Raw genomic sequence first — 20,863 nt, forward strand, 5'->3', positions numbered from 1 at the left:
CAGCTCTCAGTCCTTGTGCTTAAGCTAGGATCATTGGCTGCCCCCAACCAAGTCCCTTAAACGCTCAGCTGTGATTGTTGTATCTGTCTAATGGGATTCTGAGGGCTGCCAGACCTCAAAGCTCCGTATCGGTGGCAGCTGTTAGGATCCTTGGTCTCTTTTCTCTTCCCCAGGAACAGCTAGACATTCCCATTCCCAAGTACTTTTTGAAGGAGAAGATGGAGGTACTCAGAGAACGAGAGAAAGTCCTGGCTCAGATCTTGGCCAATGCTGGATTGGAAGGACTGCACCTGGTTTGTACCCTGTTTCTTTCCTTTGTTTTCTCTAGCTCTGTGGCCATTTCTGAAGAACTCCCTCTTCTTTGGTACTGGTGGGACAAGGTGACAGACTTTCGGCCCAGTCAATCTGAAGTTAAATAATCCTTTTGACATTTTGTTTATCAGTGCTCTTTGAAGAATCACAGAACACCAAGAAATCAGGTCATATGGTCAGTCAATCAGCAGGTATTTTTTAAATGCCTCCTTTGTGCCAGACACTGAGTGGGCTAGGCATTGGGCATTCAGACAAAGTATATGAATGGGTGAATGAAGGGAGGTTATTGTGGGGGGAAGAGTCAGGGGAGGAAACACTAGTGGCTATTGTATTAGGAATTATTAGTAATAGAATTAATGGTCTATTCTAATAGGAAAGGTTTCATGCAGAAAGTGCTGCTTTAGTTGAATTTGGGGAAAGCAAAGGATTCTGAGGCTGAGGGGAAGAGAGAAGGAATTCCATGTAGGAGAGACCACTGTGGGAGAGGCAGAGGCTGGTAATGGAGCATCCTGTGGGAGGAGCAAGGAGTCAGCCAGTCTCAGAAGATGGTGGAGTCTGTGAAGGGAGTGCTGGATAGTACGGCTGGACAAGTAGGTTGGGGCAAGGTTGAGAAGAGCTTTTAATGACAAACAGAAGAATTGGCATTTGATCCTAAAGTCTACAGGGAGCCATGGGAGTTGATTGGGTAGGGGAGTGACTTGGTCAAACCAAAGGAAAGAAGGGAGGAAGGAAGGAAGGAAAGAAAGAAAGGAGGGAGGAAGGAAAGAAAGAAAGAAGGGAGGGAGGAAGGAAGGAAAGAAAGAAGGGAGGGAGGAAGCTTGAAACTGTTGTTTACATATACGATACAAGAGATCAATCCAATTAATAGTTACCAAAGGTTCACCAAACATAAAAAATCCATTTTGCAACTAGTTTTGGAAAGGAGAGACTGACCTCAAGGTTTGGACTGAGAATCATCGAATAGCCCTGAACTAACATAGTAGGTATTTGAATTTAATTTTTCTTCCATGGTTACTCCTCAGAAAGGAATTGAATATTGCTCGAATGATTACATCATGAGGTAATTTAGCAGATGTAGTTAGGAAACATTTGTCTCACCGGTGATTGCGCTGGGCCTAATAAGATGTTCTTGTCTGTAACTGTCAGTTCACCAGGGCTGTGACATGGAGTCTTGTCTCGTCAGTAGAACCCCAAAGCAGCCACAGCCAGTGTTTGCCTAGAAAAGAAAGAAGCAAAGGGAAGAGGGAGGAAGTGGCTCAGAGTTGAGGATTCTTTGGAAGACTTGGGAGTAATTGCTGTTTGCTGATTTTGTTTGGATTTGGGATTGGCAGTGAATGGAATAAGACTCTCCTGGTGACTGATCATTGGCACCTGGGAAAAATATTGTCTGCAGACAGAAAAAGAGATGTACGAAAGAGGAAAACTAGAAAATTGGAAGAAAATAGATAAATTGGAAACCAAAATGACTATAGAACTAATGGAGAAGAGAAATGTATCACATTGGGAACTTTGGATGATGTGAAAACAAAAAATATCAATACAACAGTTTCTTTGCAAAGAAAAGATCACTGTAAAAGTTACTCCCGTGTTTTATGTCTTGATGACAGAGATGGTAGACCATAAAATGTGTACAGCAACCAAGCAGAGTAGTAGCAGAGGCAAGGGAGACCCCAAAGAATCAGCTGAGGAACTCAGTTTCAGCACATGTGAGAGAATTCTTCTAGTGACTTTTGGCTAGTTTTTCATGTTCTTTGTTCTCGAAGAGGACCACAGTGACATCACTATGCTAGGGTCAAGTTTCAGTGTGTCCAGCTGTGACTGATGAGACCAGTACAAGCTCAGAATGCTCTACCACAGGTCGGGCACGAATAGTCCGTGTGAGCATTCTCCAAATTGGTGCATCTCATGCTTCTTTTGAGCTACTTCAGTTCTGCTTTGCTCACAGAGCACAGCACCTTCTCTGATGCGGGCACACTATGCTGAGTGGTCCTGTGCCAGTGTCTCCCGTGTCACATGATCAATTCCAAAAGATGTCATGTCTTTGTGTTTCTTCCATAGGAAATGCACACACACATATGTCCATATACAGTGTATATCTCTCTGTGCATACATATATATTGCATATACATATATTGAATAATAATGGGTTTTCCTGCTGGAGGAGAAGGCAAAAGTGCTGGAGAAAGGCCTTTTTGCTGTTCAGTCTATGAGGGCTTAAATGTGCCTCAACAAGAAGGAATAAAATGTTCCTGGTGGAAAATTAAATGACTCTTAAAACCAAGAAAGGGATTCAAAGTTAAGTCAAAAAGTTGAAGAGGAGAAAAACTATGAGCTAGAAAATGACAGGAAAACCCTGTAAATCGAAGACCCTCTGGAACAGATCCCTGCAATGGAGGCAGTCTGGAGAACTCAGGGAAAGGAGGAGTTTCTCATTTTACTTTGAAGGTAGAGACAGCCAGGTGCCAGCTGCACTGACTGAGGGCATGCATTCCAGGTCACATGAGTCAAGTCAAGTATTTATTAGGCTCCAGTGTTTTGGGAGGGTTTGGTGAAGGTGATCCTCCTTGCCGGAGGCTATGCTCATCTGGCACAAGCATGTTGACTGGTCATGACCATCCAGGAGACAGGCTATTTTTCTGGGTTGCATAGCTAGGGTGTAATGGAAATTTGCCAGACTAGATGGTAACTGTCCACTTCTTGAGATTCATGTGGGAATGAATAATAAAGCTGTAAGGAACATGAAAAGAATCCTAGAGATTCTGAAACTGTGGGCAAGAAACAGGACCTGGCAGGCAGGGAGCGCAGGGGGTATAGCGTGTTTCCATTATTCTTTCTGGCTGACAGTAGGGATTTAAGAAGAGAAAGGAAGATATCAGAAGTGAACAGCCAGATGAAAAATGATGTCTGAGACCCTAGATTAGAATACAAGAGTCTTAGAATTGAAAGGAATCTCAGGGAGTCCAGATGATACCTGAAAAAGTCATTCCCTCTCCACCATATGTGGGAAGTGGCCTTTGCATGAAGACCTCCATTGGAGGGAAGCCTTCTCCACCAGTCCCTGAGGTGCCCCATTCCATTTTTTGATAGCTCTGATTAGCTCAAGAAGTTTTTTCTTACATAGGAGGTGGTAGATAAACATTAATTGCCTTCTCTGCCTGAACAGAAAAGGTGAATCCCTCTTCCATATCCTAACTCTTCAAGATTTGGAAGACAGCCATCATGTTCCACCATCTTCTAGTCTCAAAGCTGAAGGTCTCCAGTTCCTTCAACCCTTCCTTAAGTGTTTCCCCATTCTAGCTGCCCTTCTCTGGGCACTCTTCAATTCACCTACATCCTCCTAAAAGGTAGAGTCCAGACCTAAGCAAAGCCCTCCACATGTTCCTGGACTAGGACAGAATTGGGCAGAATGCTCACTTCTTACTCCTGGATGCCATGGCTCTCTCTGAACGGAACTTTCTTGTATTTACTTTCTTGGCTTTCATAGCACACCATTAATACTTGTTGACCTTGTGGTCCACTAAGAAGCTCCAGGTATCTTTTCAGGCAGACTGCTGTCTCTCCACACCAGATTGTCCATCCAAACCTCAGATCGCGCTCATATTCTTGGCTGCCATAGCATATGATTAATGTGCCTTGACCTTGTAGTCAGCCAAAAAGCCCTAGATCCCTTTTCAGGCAGACTGCTGACTAGTCATGCCTCCTCCATCTTGGACTTCTGAAGTCAGTTTTTTAACTTAAGTGGGACTTTACATCTATCTCTCTTCAATTTGATCACATTCCATTTGGTCAAATGCTCCAGCCATTCAGAATCTTTTTGGACCCTCACTTCATCATGTGATACATTATTTTCCCTGCCCCTTTTGTGCAAATTTGACAAGCATGCATTTATCTCCTCATCCAAATCATGGATAAGAATATTGAGCAACACTGGGCCAAGCAGAGATCTCTGGGGCGTTCTACTGGAGACCTCCATGCAAGTTGACATGGAACCTCTAATGTCTGCTCTTGGGGTCTGACGGCTCTTATTTAAATCCTTGGAACAATTCTGTTGACCAGCCCATCTTTATCTCAAGAATATCTTGAAAAGCTCTCTCCAAATGCTTTGCTAAAATCTAAGTAAACCGTATCTGCAGCTTCCCTCATCCCAGCAGTTCAGTAACCCAAAAAAGGACATGAGAGCTTGAGAAGTGTTGTTGAGGTAACAGTCCTGACTTTTGTGTGCCCTACTCCCATTTCTAATAATCCCTCATGACCTTTTTGGTTCCTGGGGAACTTCTAGAAGACAATTATTAAAGTTGTACTTGTTAATCTGGAGTTTGCCATTTCCATTCTCTTCCCTTTCTCTGACACTGGACATGTGGATTTTCTAGTTTCAAGGGAACTCTCCTGTTCTCCATGATCTTTCAGAAACACCTGGCAGAGGTCCAGCAATCACGGCTATTAGTTTTTTCAGAACCTGAGGAAGTCATTCATTTGGGCCAGGTGACTCAAAATGATCAACAACAGCTGGGTACTCTCTTTCATGGCCTTCCTTATTTGGGGCATCAATCAAGAGGTGTGCTGATAAATGTTTAACAACTGGCTCTTTGTGGGGGGGAGGAGTTGTGTTGGTAAGCAAAATGGGCTCTTAGCACTTAGTTGGTTTTTGTTTCCTTTGAGTAATTCAGTGTATTTCATTGAGCCTTACTAGGTGCTAAGCCCCAGGCCCAAACCCCTATTAGGTGTAAAACCTATGTGGGTGTGACTTGGTAACCAAGGTGGGACCCCAGGCGGGACTAACTAAGGGAGGGCCTAGTTTACACATGAGTTTGAGTGACAGATTTGTGACATCAGAGGCTCTTAGACCACGTGGGTTAAGTCACCTCTTTGTGACGATTTTAGGTCACGTGGGTGAGTCCCATGTGTTACTCACCCCTGACCCTGAAAAAGATATAAAACCAGGGGTTGGTTTTCTATTCTTTGGAGCTCTTACCCACAGCAGTGGTGGCACTCATGACTCTAGGCCAGCCCTTGTTCTGAGCTCCTGGGCTGAACCTAGATGTTGGTGACTATGAATCTGTATTTGGTCTGTCCGTCAATGTTTGTAATTTGTTTGGGGCTCTCACTCGTGCTGGTGTGCTGATGCGGAGACTCCGGGCAGCTATAGCTAAGGGCCCTCCAGCTTGTAACCTGGGTGCTGGGACTTTGTTAAACTCTGGTAACTATGTATTGGGATTTGAATCAGACAAGGTGTGTCTGTCCATTTTTGTACTTTGTTTGTATTTTGCTCTGAGGTTCAGGGTGCTGGTTTTTTCCCCTGAACTAAGTGGATGATATTTGTATGCTGAATTAAAGTAAGCTTGTCAACCCCTTAACATAGCTTGCCTTAGTTAAGCAGATCAAAAGAACCTATGCTTTTGCAGTGTGCTGGCAGCGTTCTTGTTGGGCTTGGGTTGGTCTTACACCCCCACAACAGCTGCTAGCCAGATTGTTGAAACAGGAGTGTATACACAACACACTTATATGTTTATTTTGTGTTATTAATGTTTTCCCCCATCATTTTACTAAGTCGAGATGATCAACAAGATAATAAAGCAAACCCTGTTTTTAGCATATTCTGATTTCTAAGGTGTAAATGCTTATACTGAAAATTTAACAATCAGGTTTTATAAGCTGGTTCCAGCTAGCTCTAGCACACCACTTTCCTATTAGCCATGTCTCAATCTCGTTATCCTGGGCAGAAAAAATCCGGAATCCAAATGAAAAGTGAGTATCTCTGCCTCCCCTCTGTTGTCAGTTATCATGATCCCTTCTTCGACCTCCTTTAGAAAAGGAAGGGATTCCAGCCCTGCCTCTGTCTGAGGTCTGGCCTCCAGACATGTCCTGAACCTCTCAGGCCAGGCTTTGGAGGAAGGCATCCTTTCTCACCTGGCCTTGCTTCCATCCTCCAGGGGTGGCTTTTAAAAGCTCAGCTGTTTTGTAAGCCCCTTGGAGAACTGCATTGTTTTCCGGACAACCTCTGGTTTTCTTCTCAATGGAACCATTTTCCTTTGTGTCTTCAGAACTCCATTCTTGCTCACTTCCTATCCCTCCTGGGATAAATGACTTCCACTGATGAATTTTATCCACAGGAGTCTCCCTGCGCTTTCACTGAACCTTTCGTAAATGGCTGATGGGGGATGAGGTGAGAGTGTCCGTCCACCTCTGCCACGCCTGGATGGAGGCAAACCTTGGAAATGTAATTGTTTCTCTTCTTCAGAAGGTGTCCATGTGCCTCTTTGAGGAGACAGAGAGCGTGCCCTTGGGCCATGAACTTGTCGCCCGCATTAAGGGGGAGTGACTAGGGCTCAATTCATGAGGATCATGTGATTGGCACAGGCTATTGTCCGAGGGAGCCGCCCTTTCAAAGGGAGTCATTCAGAGTAAAAGTTGAGGGGAAAGCTGTGGAATCTTTGTATTTAGGATCATCTGATGAGATGGGGGAGGGGAACAAGGAGGAGATGTTGATGGAACATCACTGCCCTACATGGAAAGCATAGGGGCTCCCTGTTGCCTCCTAGATCACATGCAGTTTGCTGTTGCTCAGGCATTTGCAGTCATGTCCCACTCTTTGTGACCCCGTTGGGGATTTTCTTGACAGATATATTGGAGTAGTTTGTCATTTCCTTCTCCAGCTCATTTGACAGATGAGGAAACTGAGGCAAACAGGGTTAAGTGACTTGTCCAAAGTCACACAACCAGTAAGTGTTTGAGGCTGGATTTGAACTCATGTCTTGCTGACCTCACATGCAAACTGTTGGGCATTTAAAGCCCTTGGCGCTCAGGCTCTTACCTTCCATTACAGGCTTATTTCCCCTTCGTGAACTTTACATTTCAGCAAAATGAGCCTATTTTCTGATAAGAATATTCAATATTCCTTCTTCTTGCCCTTGCCCAGGGCATCCTGTTCCTGGAATCCTCTGGGGACCCGTAGCTTTTTTCCCAGCTCAGCTCAAGGGCCGTATCCTACTGGAGGCTTTTTCAAATTCCCAGCCTCTAGTAATGACTCAGTATTTACTCTGGATTTATTTTATTAACTGATTCATGTACATGCTGTTTCCCTCCTTGGAAGGCCAACTCCCTGAAGGCTGAGTCTGTTTTCTTTCTTCTCTTGTGCCCCCAGTGCCAGTCACATAGCAGGTACTGAATAAATGCTTGTCAATTGATTAAAAGGACTAAAATATCTTTTAAAAAGGCCTAGGAAGCCCCGCCCCTCACTCTCCCAAGGAAGGTTTGATGACCGGGTCCCTTGTCCATCATTGCTCACTGGGGCTCTTGTGTTTGATTATAATGCATGGACTTAATACAAGGTGAGCCTTTTCCCCAAAGACCAAGATTTTCTGGTATTAAGAATGAATGCATTCATATTATTAAAAAGTGTCCCTTGGGGAAAAGAGTGATCAGTGTTCCCTGGTTTGAGAGGGAGACATTGCTTTCCCACCTTTTGTCCTCATTAAGTGATCTCAGGAACAAAGGTCATGGTAATTTTTGAAATGATTACTTGTGGATGGCATGTTTCCTGAAGGAATTGTCTGCTGCCCACTGCAGAAGCTGCCTCTGAAGATCATGCCCCTGGAGGAAGCCGTGAAATTGATCCAGATCTCGGAGAGAGCCCGCCAGGGCCGCCTGAGAGCCATCTTCATGCGGCAGATCTATCATCAAGATATGAGAGAAAAACAAGCCCGGCTTCATGGGGAGAAGGTCCCGGACCCGGGCAGTGCCGCCATCCGGATTCAAAAGGTCTGTCTGTTTGTTTGCAGGTGCGGTGGGAGCTGTCTTTGGTCAGGACTGGGAGTGAGACCATGGGTGGCCGCTCTGTGAAGAGGAGTGACTTGGGCCAAGAGCTCACTGATAGATAGCACACCCTCCCTACTCACTCTCATAGCATCCTTGGATTTGATTCCAAGAGGCTTGGCCAGTCATGTAGGCGGGAGACAGCCGGCTGCTTCTCTGAACAGAGATGAAGTCTAGCAGTCAGAGGTGTTCCCCTCAAACTTCTCAAGTGGATATTGATGCTATTTGGCTGATGTTAGCCAGGCTTTCATGGGAGAAGATCTGTTTGATAAAGAGGAGTCACATAGTGGGACTGGATTTGAGATTGGAGCTGAGGATTTTTCAATGACCCTAGCTGCTTCATAGAATTGTTTTTTGTTTGGTTGTGTTTTAGTTTTTGATGGGGGAGGGAGGAGGGAACCTGCCTTGTTGGAATCGGAATCTCCAGTGAGAGCCAGCACGGTATCAAGGATGGGTCCTTGAGTCAGAAGGACCCAGGTTCAAGAACATTTACTAGATTGTGACCCTGGAAAGTCACATTCTCTCAGCTTCAGTTTCTCAATTTCCTCATCTGTATAAACTGAGGAAATCTGATTTGATGTCTTTCAAGGTTCCTTCCTGACTCAAATATATGGTCCTGAGAACTGTGGCCTGATCTATGACAAATTCCCTCTGCCATTATAAATGAGCTGCTCTTATGTAATCTCGAGAGATTCTAGGATGTCTTCAAGGTTAAATTATCCGCTCAGGATGTGTCAGAAGTACTTGAATTCACATCTCCCTGACTCCATCATAAGCTCTGTAGCCACTCTCTGTTTCTTTCTTAGAAATTATTGTTTCAAAAATAGGAACCACATGTTCCCTTCATTTCCAGATCAAGGTTTCTCTCGTTTCATCATCATTACCAATGAAGAGTCTATTGGCGTGGGGGTCCCAGATACAAAGGGAAAAAGTGATATGAGACCTTTCCCTCATGCCAATGGCTCAATGAAATAAAACTAAGTTCAGCTAACGCTGGGCAGTGCATTGGGCCAGTGGCCACATGACTGCTAATTATAATGAAACCAATTGTGGGGTGACAAGTTCCTCCTCTGAAAGTTCGGCCTTTGAGGACCAGGAGGAAACATCCTGACTTTATGAGCAGCATGGAACCAACCAACATGCCTTCTGGGGGAAGGGTAGGGGTGTAGTACGGGCAACCTTCTTTTAGATTACAAGCCCATTGATCTAATTCCTGTTTCTAATCCAGTTCTGGCGCTCATTCTACCAATGTAAGAAAACTGCAAAGGAAAAGGAAGAAGAAATGATATTTCTAGGAATGGTGAGTCTTCATGCAAAAAGTGGAACTTTTGCCTGGTTTAATTTCTTAGTCACCTCTCTCTGTCTCTGTTCTTTCTCTGTCGCTTTCTTTCCCTCTTTCCCTCCCTCTCTCTTCCTCCCTCTCCCTGTTTCTGTCTCTGTCTCTTTCTGATTTGATGGGAAATCTCTTACATCTTCATTTTAGAGGTTTTTTTAAGTTTAAGAGGATTTTGTGATCAAAGAAATGGAGCCCGAAATGACCAGTGGCGGGAAACTCTGGACTGGCCTTCATTAACAAATGTTTGACTAAAACGATTGTATCTTGCTGGTCTCAGGCACTCTCTCTCTCCCTGGAATGTGTTTGCCCAGGATCTCCCATCTTGGGAATTCTCTTCCTTCTCCTCTCTGATTCTTAAAGTCCCTGGTTTCTTTCAAGGCTCGTCTTAGGAACTTTGTCTCACTTGAGACCTTGCCTGACTTTCCTGAGGTGTTAGTGCCCTATGCCCCTTGGCCACCATCTCTAGAGGATGGTAGGGAACATTGTGTATTTACTTTGGGTTGTTATACTGATATTTCTGCATACATTTTGCCCATCATGGCGCAGCTCTCTCCCTGTATTTCTCTTTCTGTCCCCTCCCACAGTCACCACCCTAGTATATGCCCTGGTCTGGGGGCTGCTAGCTCCTGCCTAATGGCCATCGGTGCCAGATTTCTTGCTTCCCTGGAGTTCCTTGTCTGAGCTCCCATTTCTTCTGCCCCCAGGCTTAGAAAGTTACAGGCTTCAGAACCCCTGGGAGGAGTCTCTGGTCTACACTGGCAGGTTTCCATCTTTTTTTCCCATGCTCGCACTGGCTTTTCTGGCATGATCTCTTTCCTATTGCCCAAAGCCTCCTGGAGTTCCTTGTCTGAGCCCCCATTTCTTCTGCCTCCAGACTTAGAAAGCTACAGGCTTCAGAACCCCTGGGAAGAGTCTCTGGTCTACACTGGCAGGTTTCCATCTTTTTTTCCCATGCTCACCCTGGCTTTTCTGGCATGATCTCTTTCCTATTGCCCAAAGCCTCCTGGAGTTCCTTGTCTGAGCCCCCGTTTCTTCTGCCTCCAGACTTAGAAAGCTACAGGCTTCAGAACCCCTGGGAAGAGTCTCTGGTCTACACTGGCAGGTTTCCATCTTTTTTCTCATGCTCACACTGGCTTTTCTGGCATGATCTCTTTCCTATTGCCCAAAGGCTCCTGGCTGTTTTGTGATATAGTCCTGGATCCAATGAAGGCATTTATTTAGTTTCTCTTTGGATTTTTTGTCGTTATTCAGCCAAGTGCTATTTTTGGGTGGTTGCTGGAGCATGTGTGTGAGAGCTGGGCTTCTCTGAGACCTTCATAGAGACACGGTAATGACATCTTCTCTGTCATTGTCAGGAGACACCCCAGCCCCAGGCCTCACTCTCCTCCCAAGGCAGAACGTCTCCAGCCCTCTGAATGGGGAAGGGATGTGAAAAGCACTCAGAGAAGTAGCCTTCTCTGCAAGCACTCTCATTAGGCACCGAGCAGATTGTACCCTTGGTTTGATGCCAGCCCTGGAGGCAAGTACAGCCCATGTACAGTAGCAGGCATTGAGAGAACCTTAGAAAGTGTACAGAGGGAAAGGTCTGTGCTAGAGTCCAATGGTGGCAACTTCCAAGGACCCTTCAGGGATGTTCAGTAAACCTCTTGGGTTTGGAACAGAGATTCATGCAGGGTAGGAAGGCTAGAAAGGGAGACTGGGACCAGATCCAGAAGCATCTGAAAGCTAGTCAGTGAATATGATTAAACTCTTATGTTGTGCCAGGCACTATGCTAAGGACTGGAGATTCAAAGAAAGGGAAAACCAGTCCTACCCTCAACAAGTTTGTACTCTAATGGAGGGTCTGGCATATAAATAGGTAGACACATATACGATATATGGTTGGTTGTTGTCCTTTGTTCTTGAAGAGGATCAAAATGACATCACGAAGTTGGAGTCAAGGTATAGTGTGTCCGACGGCAGCTGAGCAGAACAATATGAGCTTGGAAGGCTTTACCACACATTGGGCACAAATAATCCACATGAACACTTGGAGTGGAGATGGCTGTAGATTTGTGCATCTCATGTTTCTTCTGAGCCACTGCAATTCTGCTGTGCTCATAGAGCACAGCACCATCTTTGATTTGGGCACACCATGCTGGGCAGGCCTGTGCCAGTGTTTGGGCTGTCATGCAATCAATTTCAAAGTTCTTCGGAGAGACCTTGAGAAGAATAACCTTGTATTACTTCTGACCACCATATGAGCTCCCGCCTTGTATGAGTTCTCCATAAAATAGTCTTTTAGGCAGCTTACGTTTGGCATTTGACCAGCATGACCAGCCCATCAGAGTTGCACTGTCTGCAGTAGAATTTGCATGCTTGGCAGTTCAGCTCAAGAAAGGACTTCGGTGAATGGTACCTTATCCTGCCAGGTGATTCTATGAATCTTCCTAAGACAATTCAAACGGAAGCAATTCAGGTCCTTGGTATGATGCTGGTAGACTGTCCAGGTTTCACAGACATACGACGATGTATATAACAGCTATATATAACAGTATATAAAACAGCTCTGCAGACCTTCAGTTTGGTAGTCAGTCTAATATCTCTTCCATCCCACACTTTCCTTCGGAGCCTCCCAATCCCTGAGCTAACTCTGGCAACGTGTCAGCTTCATCATCTCTGTGCACGTCCCTGGAATGTACACTGCCAAGGTAAGTAAAGTTACAGCATCGAAAATTTCTCCATTTGCTGTAACTGATGGTTCCCCGTATGAGTGGTGTGATTGCTGGCTGATGGAGCACCTATGTTTTCTTGGTGTTAATTGTTAGGCCAGAATTAGCACAAGTAGCAGAGAATCCATCCATGCTCTGTGGTGTCTCAGCCTGAGAGGCTGTATTGAGTGCACAATCACCTGCCAGCCAAAAACCCTGCACAGGCTGTCCCTCCACTTTAGTCTTGCCTTGGAGCCTTTTCAAATTGAAGAATTTGCCGTCAGTGCAGAAGCTGCCCTTGATGCCGTGATCATCCTTTGTGGAGGCATCTGACAAAATGGCTGAAAGCATCCTGCTAAAAAGCATGGGAGCGAGCACACAGCCCTGTCAATGCATTAGTGACTGGGAAAGTGCAAGAACTCTGTCCATTATCCAGAACCCAGGCAAACATGCCATCATAGTACTGGAGTACAATACTGAAGGACTTCTCCAGGCAACCAAATGTTGACATACATTTTGGTGAGCCCTCACAACTGACAGTATCAGAGACCTTGGTCAGATCAGTGAACGCCGTGCTCAGATGTCTCTTCTGCACCTGGCATTTCTCCTGGAGTTATCAGGCGACAAACACCACACGCCCTTTCTGAAGCTATACTGGCCCTCAGGTAGATGGTCACCTTCCAGGTGAAGGATCAGCCTATTAAAAAGACTCTGGGAAGAATCTTGCAGCGATGACTAAGAGAGACCCCTCTGTGATTGTTATGAAATAATCTATTTCCTTTACCTTTATAGAGATGGACAATAGAGGCATTCTTGAACTCCTGGGGGATAACCTCCTCTTGCCATATGACCCAGAAAATGTCTATTAGCTTTCAAATGATGGGTGGACTCCCTGCCTTGTAAATCTCATCTGGAATAGAATCAGCACCAGGCACTTTGGCACATGAGAGGAGCCAAATGGCATTCAAAACCTCTTCTTCAATTGGAACTTCAGTTAGGGAGGGATTGACTTCAACCTGAGTATATCATCATTGGCTTCAGCGTTGATCGATGACTGTCTGTTGAGAACACTACAGAAGTGTTCAGCCCATCTCTCCAGGGTCGTGTCCTTATCACTAATCCATGTGGCTCCATCAGCACTGAATAGCTGAGATGCACCATAGGTCTTTGGCCCATAAATAGCCTTCCGGGCATCATAAAATTGCTTTGGATTGTTACAATCAGCATAAAATTGAATTTCATCTGCTTTATTACTGAGCCAAGAATCCTGCATCTCTCTAAGCTTCATTTGTACTTTGCTTTTGTTGGAATTAAATGCTGCCTTCTTAGAGACAGATGAACTATCCTGCTGGCAAACTCTGTGAAGTTCTCATTTTTCTTTTAGCAGCTTCTGAATTTCACCATCATTTTCATCAAACAAATTTTAATGTTTGTGAGTCTTCTGGCCTGGAAGAGTAAATGCAGTGGCATGCACCAAATCTCTAAAAGCTGCCCAGTCCTTTTCTGCTCCACTGTTGCCAATTATGTCCCGGCTCAGCTTTTCCTCCAAGTTAGCACTAAACTGTTCTCCCTTGGAGAAGCACTCTAATCTGTTGAGCTTAATTCTTCTGGTAGTTGTCTTGCCTTGGGGTCACTGCTTTTATTAAATGTGAATATTCGGCATGGAGAGATTAAATCTATGATCAGTCTAGCACTCTGTGCTACACATTGCCTTTGTCACTATCACATACTGTCTCTTCTCCTTAAAACCACATAGTCTATTAAATGCCAGCATTTGCTGCAATGGTGCATCCATGAAGTTTTCTTGAGTCTAGGTAAGTGGAAGACAGTGTTGGTGATGAGAAGGTCATGAAATGCACAACTCTTCAGAAGTAAGTGGCCAATGCTGTGGCTATTTCCAACTCCATTCCTCCCAAGGAGTCCCTGCCGTGTCTGGTAGTCTGAACCTATTCTAGCGTTAAAGTCACCCAGAATTATAAACTTGTCCTCTTTTGGCACATTGATGATGAAGGTCTTCAGATCTTCATAAAATTTTTCTTTGACCTCATCAGAGTTCATTAGGGTGGGAGCTTGTGCACTGATGATGGTGGTGTGACATTTTCCCTCAAGTGGCAATCTCATTGTCATGAGCCTGTCATTCACTCCTTTTGGTAGACATACAAGCTTGCTGACTAGATTAGTTTTGATTGCAAAACCTAGGCCAGCTTCATGGCGCTTGTCTTCACTATGGCCACTCAAGAAAAACATGTATCCAGCTCTGACTTCAGTAAGCTGGCCTTCATTTGCCAGCCTTGTTGCACTCGGGGCTATTATTTGGCTGTGAAACCTGCTGAGTTCTCCCACAGTAAGAGCTGTTCACTTTTCAGGTCTTCTGGATTTTGTGTTGTCCATAAGCATGCACACATTCCATGTACCAATAGTGAGTGGATTCATCTTCATAAGAGTTTTTGTAATGTTTTGTTTCAGCCTTATGTGGGATCCCCACCTGCCACAGTAAACAGGCCAGGATTGGGTAAGCAGACAATTTTTAGGGTACCTTCTCTAGTCCTTTAGTCATACCAAGAGGTAAGCAATATGGTCCTTATGGGGCTGCTCAGATACCCAGAGGGCTGCCGAATCCCACTGCTGCTTCCAGTGAAAAGATGACCCTGTGGCCTGGGCCACCTGTGTGCAGGGTTGTGACTACAGCTCTCAGTGTATCTGTACCTGTTGCTTCATCACTTGTCTCTTGGCACAGGACTTGAAGATAGGTAAAAATGCTAAAAGGGTATGGCTGATGTCTTTTTCCTCACTCATAAATTGGATTTAAGAGAGGCAGTGTTGCATGAAGTTACTGGCCTCACTCTCTTCCAGAATTATCAAAGCCGAGTGGCAAGACAAGGTCAAGATGACTAGTGGTGGCTCATGATGCAGTGGATGACCTTGGCATCTTTGATGTCTAACCAAGCTCTACGCACTCCACAGTGCCTGCTTCAGCTGCCTTCATGGCCATTGGAACAAACTGTTATCATCTGCCCATTCCACTGCAGCGGGGGAGTCTTCACAAGTGTGGGGTAGACAACCCCCCCCCCCCAATGTATAGAAGGGTTAGAGATCCCTTGGTTATATTCCACCTGGTTTAGCCTGTCTGCCAAAAAGATTTACCAGGGTGTGGCCGCTGAGCATGCTGTTGCTTCTTGGAGCCACAGGTGAGAGTTGAGTGGATCAAGTGGGCACCAAAGATGGCTGAGTAGCCCTCGCACCAGGTGCTAGTCCTCCCTCAACACCCCCTACACCCCACAAGATATATCCATGTAAATGGAAAGTAATCTGTCTCCTGCTGCCAGAAGCCAGGGAGTAGAAGACTGTGGGGAAGGGACAGAGGGTTCCAGGGGTGACAGCCAGAACAAATGCATGGGACAGGTTGTGGAGCCTCTTTGAAGAATGGCAACTGGGCCAGTGTTGGATTGAAAAGAACGTGGAGGGCAAGTAGAGAAGTCCTGAGAAATAGAGGTCTATGGCTGGGCAAAGAGGTAGCCCTGGAGTATGGGTCAGTCACAGGGTCAGAGATCATAGCCTAACCCACCATTTTATACATCGGGAAACTGAGGCCCAGAGAGACTGTGACTCACCCAGCTCTCTCCCACATTGTTGTGAATGGGAAATGAAATAATATTTATAAAGTGCTTGTTACCTTGTGCTTTAAAGTGCCGTATAAATGCCAGTTATTATTATGTTAGTATATACTGTTTCTTAAGTCAGAAAAATAACCGCTTAAGGAAAATATCCTTAAATATATAAATATCAAAATATATAAGCTAACGTTTTATGTAATCCCTACTATGTGCCAGGCACTGTGCTAAGCCCTTTACGATTATTATCCCATCACAACAACCTGTGAGGTGGGTGCTATTATTATCCCCGGTGAGGAAACTGAGGAAAACATAGGTTAAGGACTTGCCCAGGGTCATACAGCTAGTAAGAAGCTGGAGCTGTATTTGAACTCAAGACAGGTTTTCATGATACCAGGCCCAGCACGCTAACCACGGTGCCACCTAGCTGCCTCAAGAGTCGTGGACAGGAATAATAGCTAGCATTTCTAAAACCCTGTAAGATTTTTGAACTGCTTTATATATGTAGTCTCATTTGTCTTCACAGCAGTTTGATAGGTACTATTGTCATCCCTGTTTTAGAGACAGGGAAGCTGAGGATGGGAGCAGTTAGGTGGCTTGCCCAGGGTCACACAGTAGGTAGGTGTCAGAGGCGGGATTTAAAATGAAAGGAGGATAGAATGAGAAGGGATGAATGAAAGAACATTTATGAAGCGCTTAGTACATGTTGATCACTAGGCTTAATGTGGATTTATTTACTAAATTCTGGAGTACTAGCTTTGCTTCAAAAGGGAGCTTTGTGGAAAAGCCCCAGCGACCTTCCAAAGTATCAGAAGCAGGGAAGGCTCGTCTTTGAAGGGAGCCACATTCTGCTCCGTGACATTTCCTCTGGTGCTGCTGTCAGAAGGAAGGACCCAAGGTGGCATGGGGGCGGTGCAGGGGATGTGGGCTGCTGGTCAGTATGGATTCCCTCCCTTTCTTTACCAGTTAGTGTCTGTGTTACTCCTTCTGCCTCTCCCTTCTGTTTTCTCTTGTATTATGCTTTTTAAAAATTGGTGTGTGTGTGTGTGTGTGCGCGCGTGTGAGGGTGGGGAGGGAGAGAGGGAGGAGAGAGAGGTCTCCCCAAAAGGTTATAATCTCCTGCTCTTGTATTTCCCCTGGCCTAGCAGTCCGAAGACGTAGTAAGAGGTCAATCAATCCCTGTTGAGTTGAATACAGTCGATTTGTGTATCACACCGGTGTGGGGATGAATTTCACAGGTTTTCGTTTCCCCACAGGGAGCCCAATTCACCTGGCAGTTTCAATTGGAAGCATAGAGGCATGAAACATGACTTAAAAAGAGCATTTATCCATTGGAATAGACATCTAAATAGAGAGATAATGGATGAATTTTCTCATCACTTTTCTCGTGGCTCGCATCTGCTAATATGTGGGCTTTTTAAGGGATACCTGATGCATTTCTGTCTCATTCAGGATAATAGCAAGAGTGATCATCAGAGGTGAACACATAGTGAAAGGATGTTCTTTTCAAAAGAAAGATGAAGATGAAAATGATTTCTGTTTGTACCAAACAGTTAAAACTTGTATTTTGTCTCGGGGAGGGGCAGTCCTTGAAGTAGGAAAAACACGAAGAGCCCTTGCCGCCCACTTGGTGCTTTTTGCAGGAAACAGGGCCATAACTCTGGGTTGGCTGTTTTTTCTTTCTCTACTTCAGATTTATTATTTTCTTTCACTTTTGAATGCCCTATGCCTCTTTTCTGGACTTTAATGAAAACAAATGGACCAGACAGTTATGTGCCTTGATATACATGCCAAGTGCCACGGGTCATATCCCTTTGATGTACAGTCATGCCAGCCCTCCAGAAATGACCATAGATCTTTGTGTGTAAACAGGGTAAATTTGCTTTCTCAGTATTCCAGGACTTATGTCAACTGGAAGGCCTCCTCCACCATCGTTGTTGGGAATAGCAAAATATCCTTTTGGCCCCACTCTTTTGGGGGAAATTTGCATAAAAGTCCATGGAATTTCATCACATTTATTTTGCAGAGCAGTTCAGTTTAATTCTGAATTAAAACTTCAGCCATATTTTATTTTTTGAGTGTTTCCAATTCTTTGATGGTTAGGAGAATCCAAGAATGACCTCAGTGTTGCTAGTCACTCACGGCCTTCCCTGGTTAGCTCTGCTCTCAGCACACAACTGAAGCACTCGCATTTCTTTTCTGGAGAGTCTCTTTATTTTCTTTGAGTAAAGTCTGAAAATCTTTGTCCCAGAGCTTTAGAAATGCATGCTTTCCTTGAGGGGTGACGCCATCTGATTCTACTACACATGTTTTTCTTAATCACAGATAAATCATGGTGTCTAAGACCCATTCAACTTTAAAAATAAAATAAATCTGACCAGAAAAGCATCTATCATTTCACTGAAACCTTGATCTGCTTCTCCCGCCCCTCTTATTTCCAGGCTTCCCTTTGATCTAAGTCATTCAAAAATATACTGAGACTTTCTTGTGACTGTGGTCTAACCCTCTGAGCAGGAGCCTGTCTCTTCTTTCCCAATGGATTGAGTATCCTAAAAGAATCAAGTAAATGAGGAAGAAGTGCTGCCTCTTTGTTCTTTTCTTGGTTTTCCCAGTATAAAGAGGCATCTTTTATACTAAGTTAATTTAGTAAAGCCTAATTTAAATATGCTGTCACTCAAAAACAAGGGTTTTAACTCCTTGGGAATAGGCCAAGCTTGACTGGTGAGGGTCTCATGTGACCCACCATGCCCAGGTGACACAAGCAGCACTTCAGTTACCTCTGCCATCTTCTCACCGGCCACCCTACCCCCACATGGATACCTCTAGGCCCTCCTATCCATCACTGCATTCCACTTCTGGATGAATAATAAAAGCCATTAACTGCTCCTCCTCCTGGAAAGGGCATGTCAGTCTGCTTCCTGTGGCTCCGTTCACCATTCCTGAGACATTCCAAATCAAGGTGCCCCCTCCCTGGCCAGTGCGTCCCATGTGTTCTCTCCCATTAGAAAGTCAGCTTCTTGAGAGAAGGGGCTGCCTCCCCTTTTATATTTGTATCACTGCTTAGTAGAGTTATTGATATGCAGTAAGTGCGTGCTAACTGAATGCTCCTTTGTTCATTTCCTCATCTTGAATCCGCACTTTGTAAAAGGGTTTTTTTCCTTTGGGAAATGTACCTATAAAAGCAAATCTCCAACCAGGAGTCTCTCATCTGTATTTTGATACCATGAAAGGTTCTTCGGTAAACACAGTCATGGAGTCATATCTGTTCAGCAAGCCTCTATTTAATGGTACCAACAAAGACATAAAAGAGGGACACATGTTTGGGCCAGAGATGTTCACCACAGTCATAGAAGACACCCTGCACAAAGTCCAGAGAGAAGAGGAATTCCCTAGAAAGATCTTGTTTCCAGGTGACATTGTGCAGGATGTAACAAGCCCCAGAATTTCATAAGTCTTCTTCAATGAATTCCATAACCACTCAAAAGGGTTTTGCCCAACAGTTCATGGGAGGAAAACCAAGAGGATGAAATATGATGTCAGTACATGTCCCTGGCTCACTGTCTTCCTCTCCTGCCTGATTCTTACCCTTTAACTAAGGGACCTTGGAAGCCAACATTGATGCTCCTTCTAGCTTCCTAACCTCCTTATTCCTCAGCTTCCTTAAATCCCATGACCTACCCTATTCCACTCCAGCCATTCATGGGATGGTATACCCTAGAGCTCACCATTACCAATGAGCCTCCCAGTGTTAATCCAAAACTCAGACACTCATTTGACCATCATCTCCTATCGTCGCACCTCTTTTTCTGCCTCACCCCTCCCAAATCCATTCTTTGCTTTCATCATGATCCCCAATTCCTCTCTGTGTGCCCCCCCCCCAGTATTTTCTCATACCATTAGCTCTAGTCTTACTTCACTTTCTTCCCTTTTGAATCCTGGTCCTAGAGTTGGGCGATTTAGTTCTCTGCTAAATTTCTTCTGATCTCAAATCCCTTGCACACTGTCCTATGGATGATGATCATTTGTCAGATATCATACCCAGATCTGTCCCGTATTACCCTCTTCCACTCCTATTTATGTACTCCTAATCAGAATCAGAGAAGGTCACAGAGCCTTGCTGACTTGGTATGTTACAGATTCATGTTATCCATCTTCAACAGGGCCTTCATTGCTGTAAGGCAGTCCTTTTCTTCTCTAATTGGTCACCCATCTCACTCCTCATAAAAGCTGTTTTGAACCTTCTCTATTTAAACTTTCCCCTCCTCCCCCTCCCCATTTTTTCTCAATTGAGGATTTTTACTCTTTATTGAGAAAATAGAAGCTGTGGAACATGAGTTCCCTCTTTGCTGTCTTCTCTTCATCTCAGAACCTGTTGACATCATCCCCTACTCTCTCTTCTTTCAGTCTCTGACAAAGAGGTCACAACCCTTTTCCTTGCCAAGGCCACCCTCTCCTCGTGCACTTGATCTCACCATCTCCTGTCTTTTCCAACAGATTGTGCTTTCAATCAGTCCCCTCCCATATGAATCTTCAACCTCTCTGTATCTACTGTTCCTTCCCTACTGCCTTCAGTCATACCCAAGCGTTCCCCATCCTTCCAAAACTGTCACCACATTCTGTTGTCCCAAGTTATCATCCTGTATCTTGTTTCTCTTTTTAGAGTATACTTGGGGAAAAAAACTGACTACAGGCATTGCTTCCTCTTCCCTTCCTCTCTTTTATCTCCTTCATCCTTAACAATATGGCTTCCAATTCCATCACTCAACTGAAACTCTTCTCTCCAAAGTTCCCATTGATCTTCTAATAGCCAAATCTAATGATCACTCCTCATCATCCCACCCTATCTGCTGCCTTTGATCTTCTTGATCCCCTTCTGGATACTCTTCTCCTCTCATATCTCCTTGTTCACCATACGCTTATCTGATTGCTCCTGTTGTTTCCCTTGCTGGCTCCTCATTCATGTCACGTCCGCTAACTTTGGGTATTCCCCAGATCTCCACTCTGGACCCCTTTCTCTTCTTTCTCTGTACTCTCAGTGATCTCAGAAGCTATCATGGGTTTAATAATTATCTCTCCACTGATAATTCACAGAACCCAGTCTC

General features: G+C 44.7%; 1 protein-coding gene across 1 annotated transcript in view; it reads left to right on the forward strand.

The window, feature by feature from the left end:
- The window catches only part of IQCA1 (IQ motif containing with AAA domain 1), a 241,362-nt gene that overhangs the window by 48,039 nt on the left and 172,460 nt on the right, over nt 1–20,863 (forward strand). The window contains exons 6-8 of the mRNA XM_036766788.1: nt 174–293; nt 7,879–8,070; nt 9,353–9,424. Coding sequence (XP_036622683.1) covers nt 174–293; nt 7,879–8,070; nt 9,353–9,424 — 384 coding nt within the window. The remainder of the gene's footprint in view (nt 1–173; nt 294–7,878; nt 8,071–9,352; nt 9,425–20,863) is intronic.

The sequence above is a fragment of the Trichosurus vulpecula genome, chromosome 7, assembly GCF_011100635.1.
Source record: "Trichosurus vulpecula isolate mTriVul1 chromosome 7, mTriVul1.pri, whole genome shotgun sequence".
Taxonomy (NCBI): Eukaryota; Metazoa; Chordata; class Mammalia; order Diprotodontia; family Phalangeridae; genus Trichosurus; species Trichosurus vulpecula.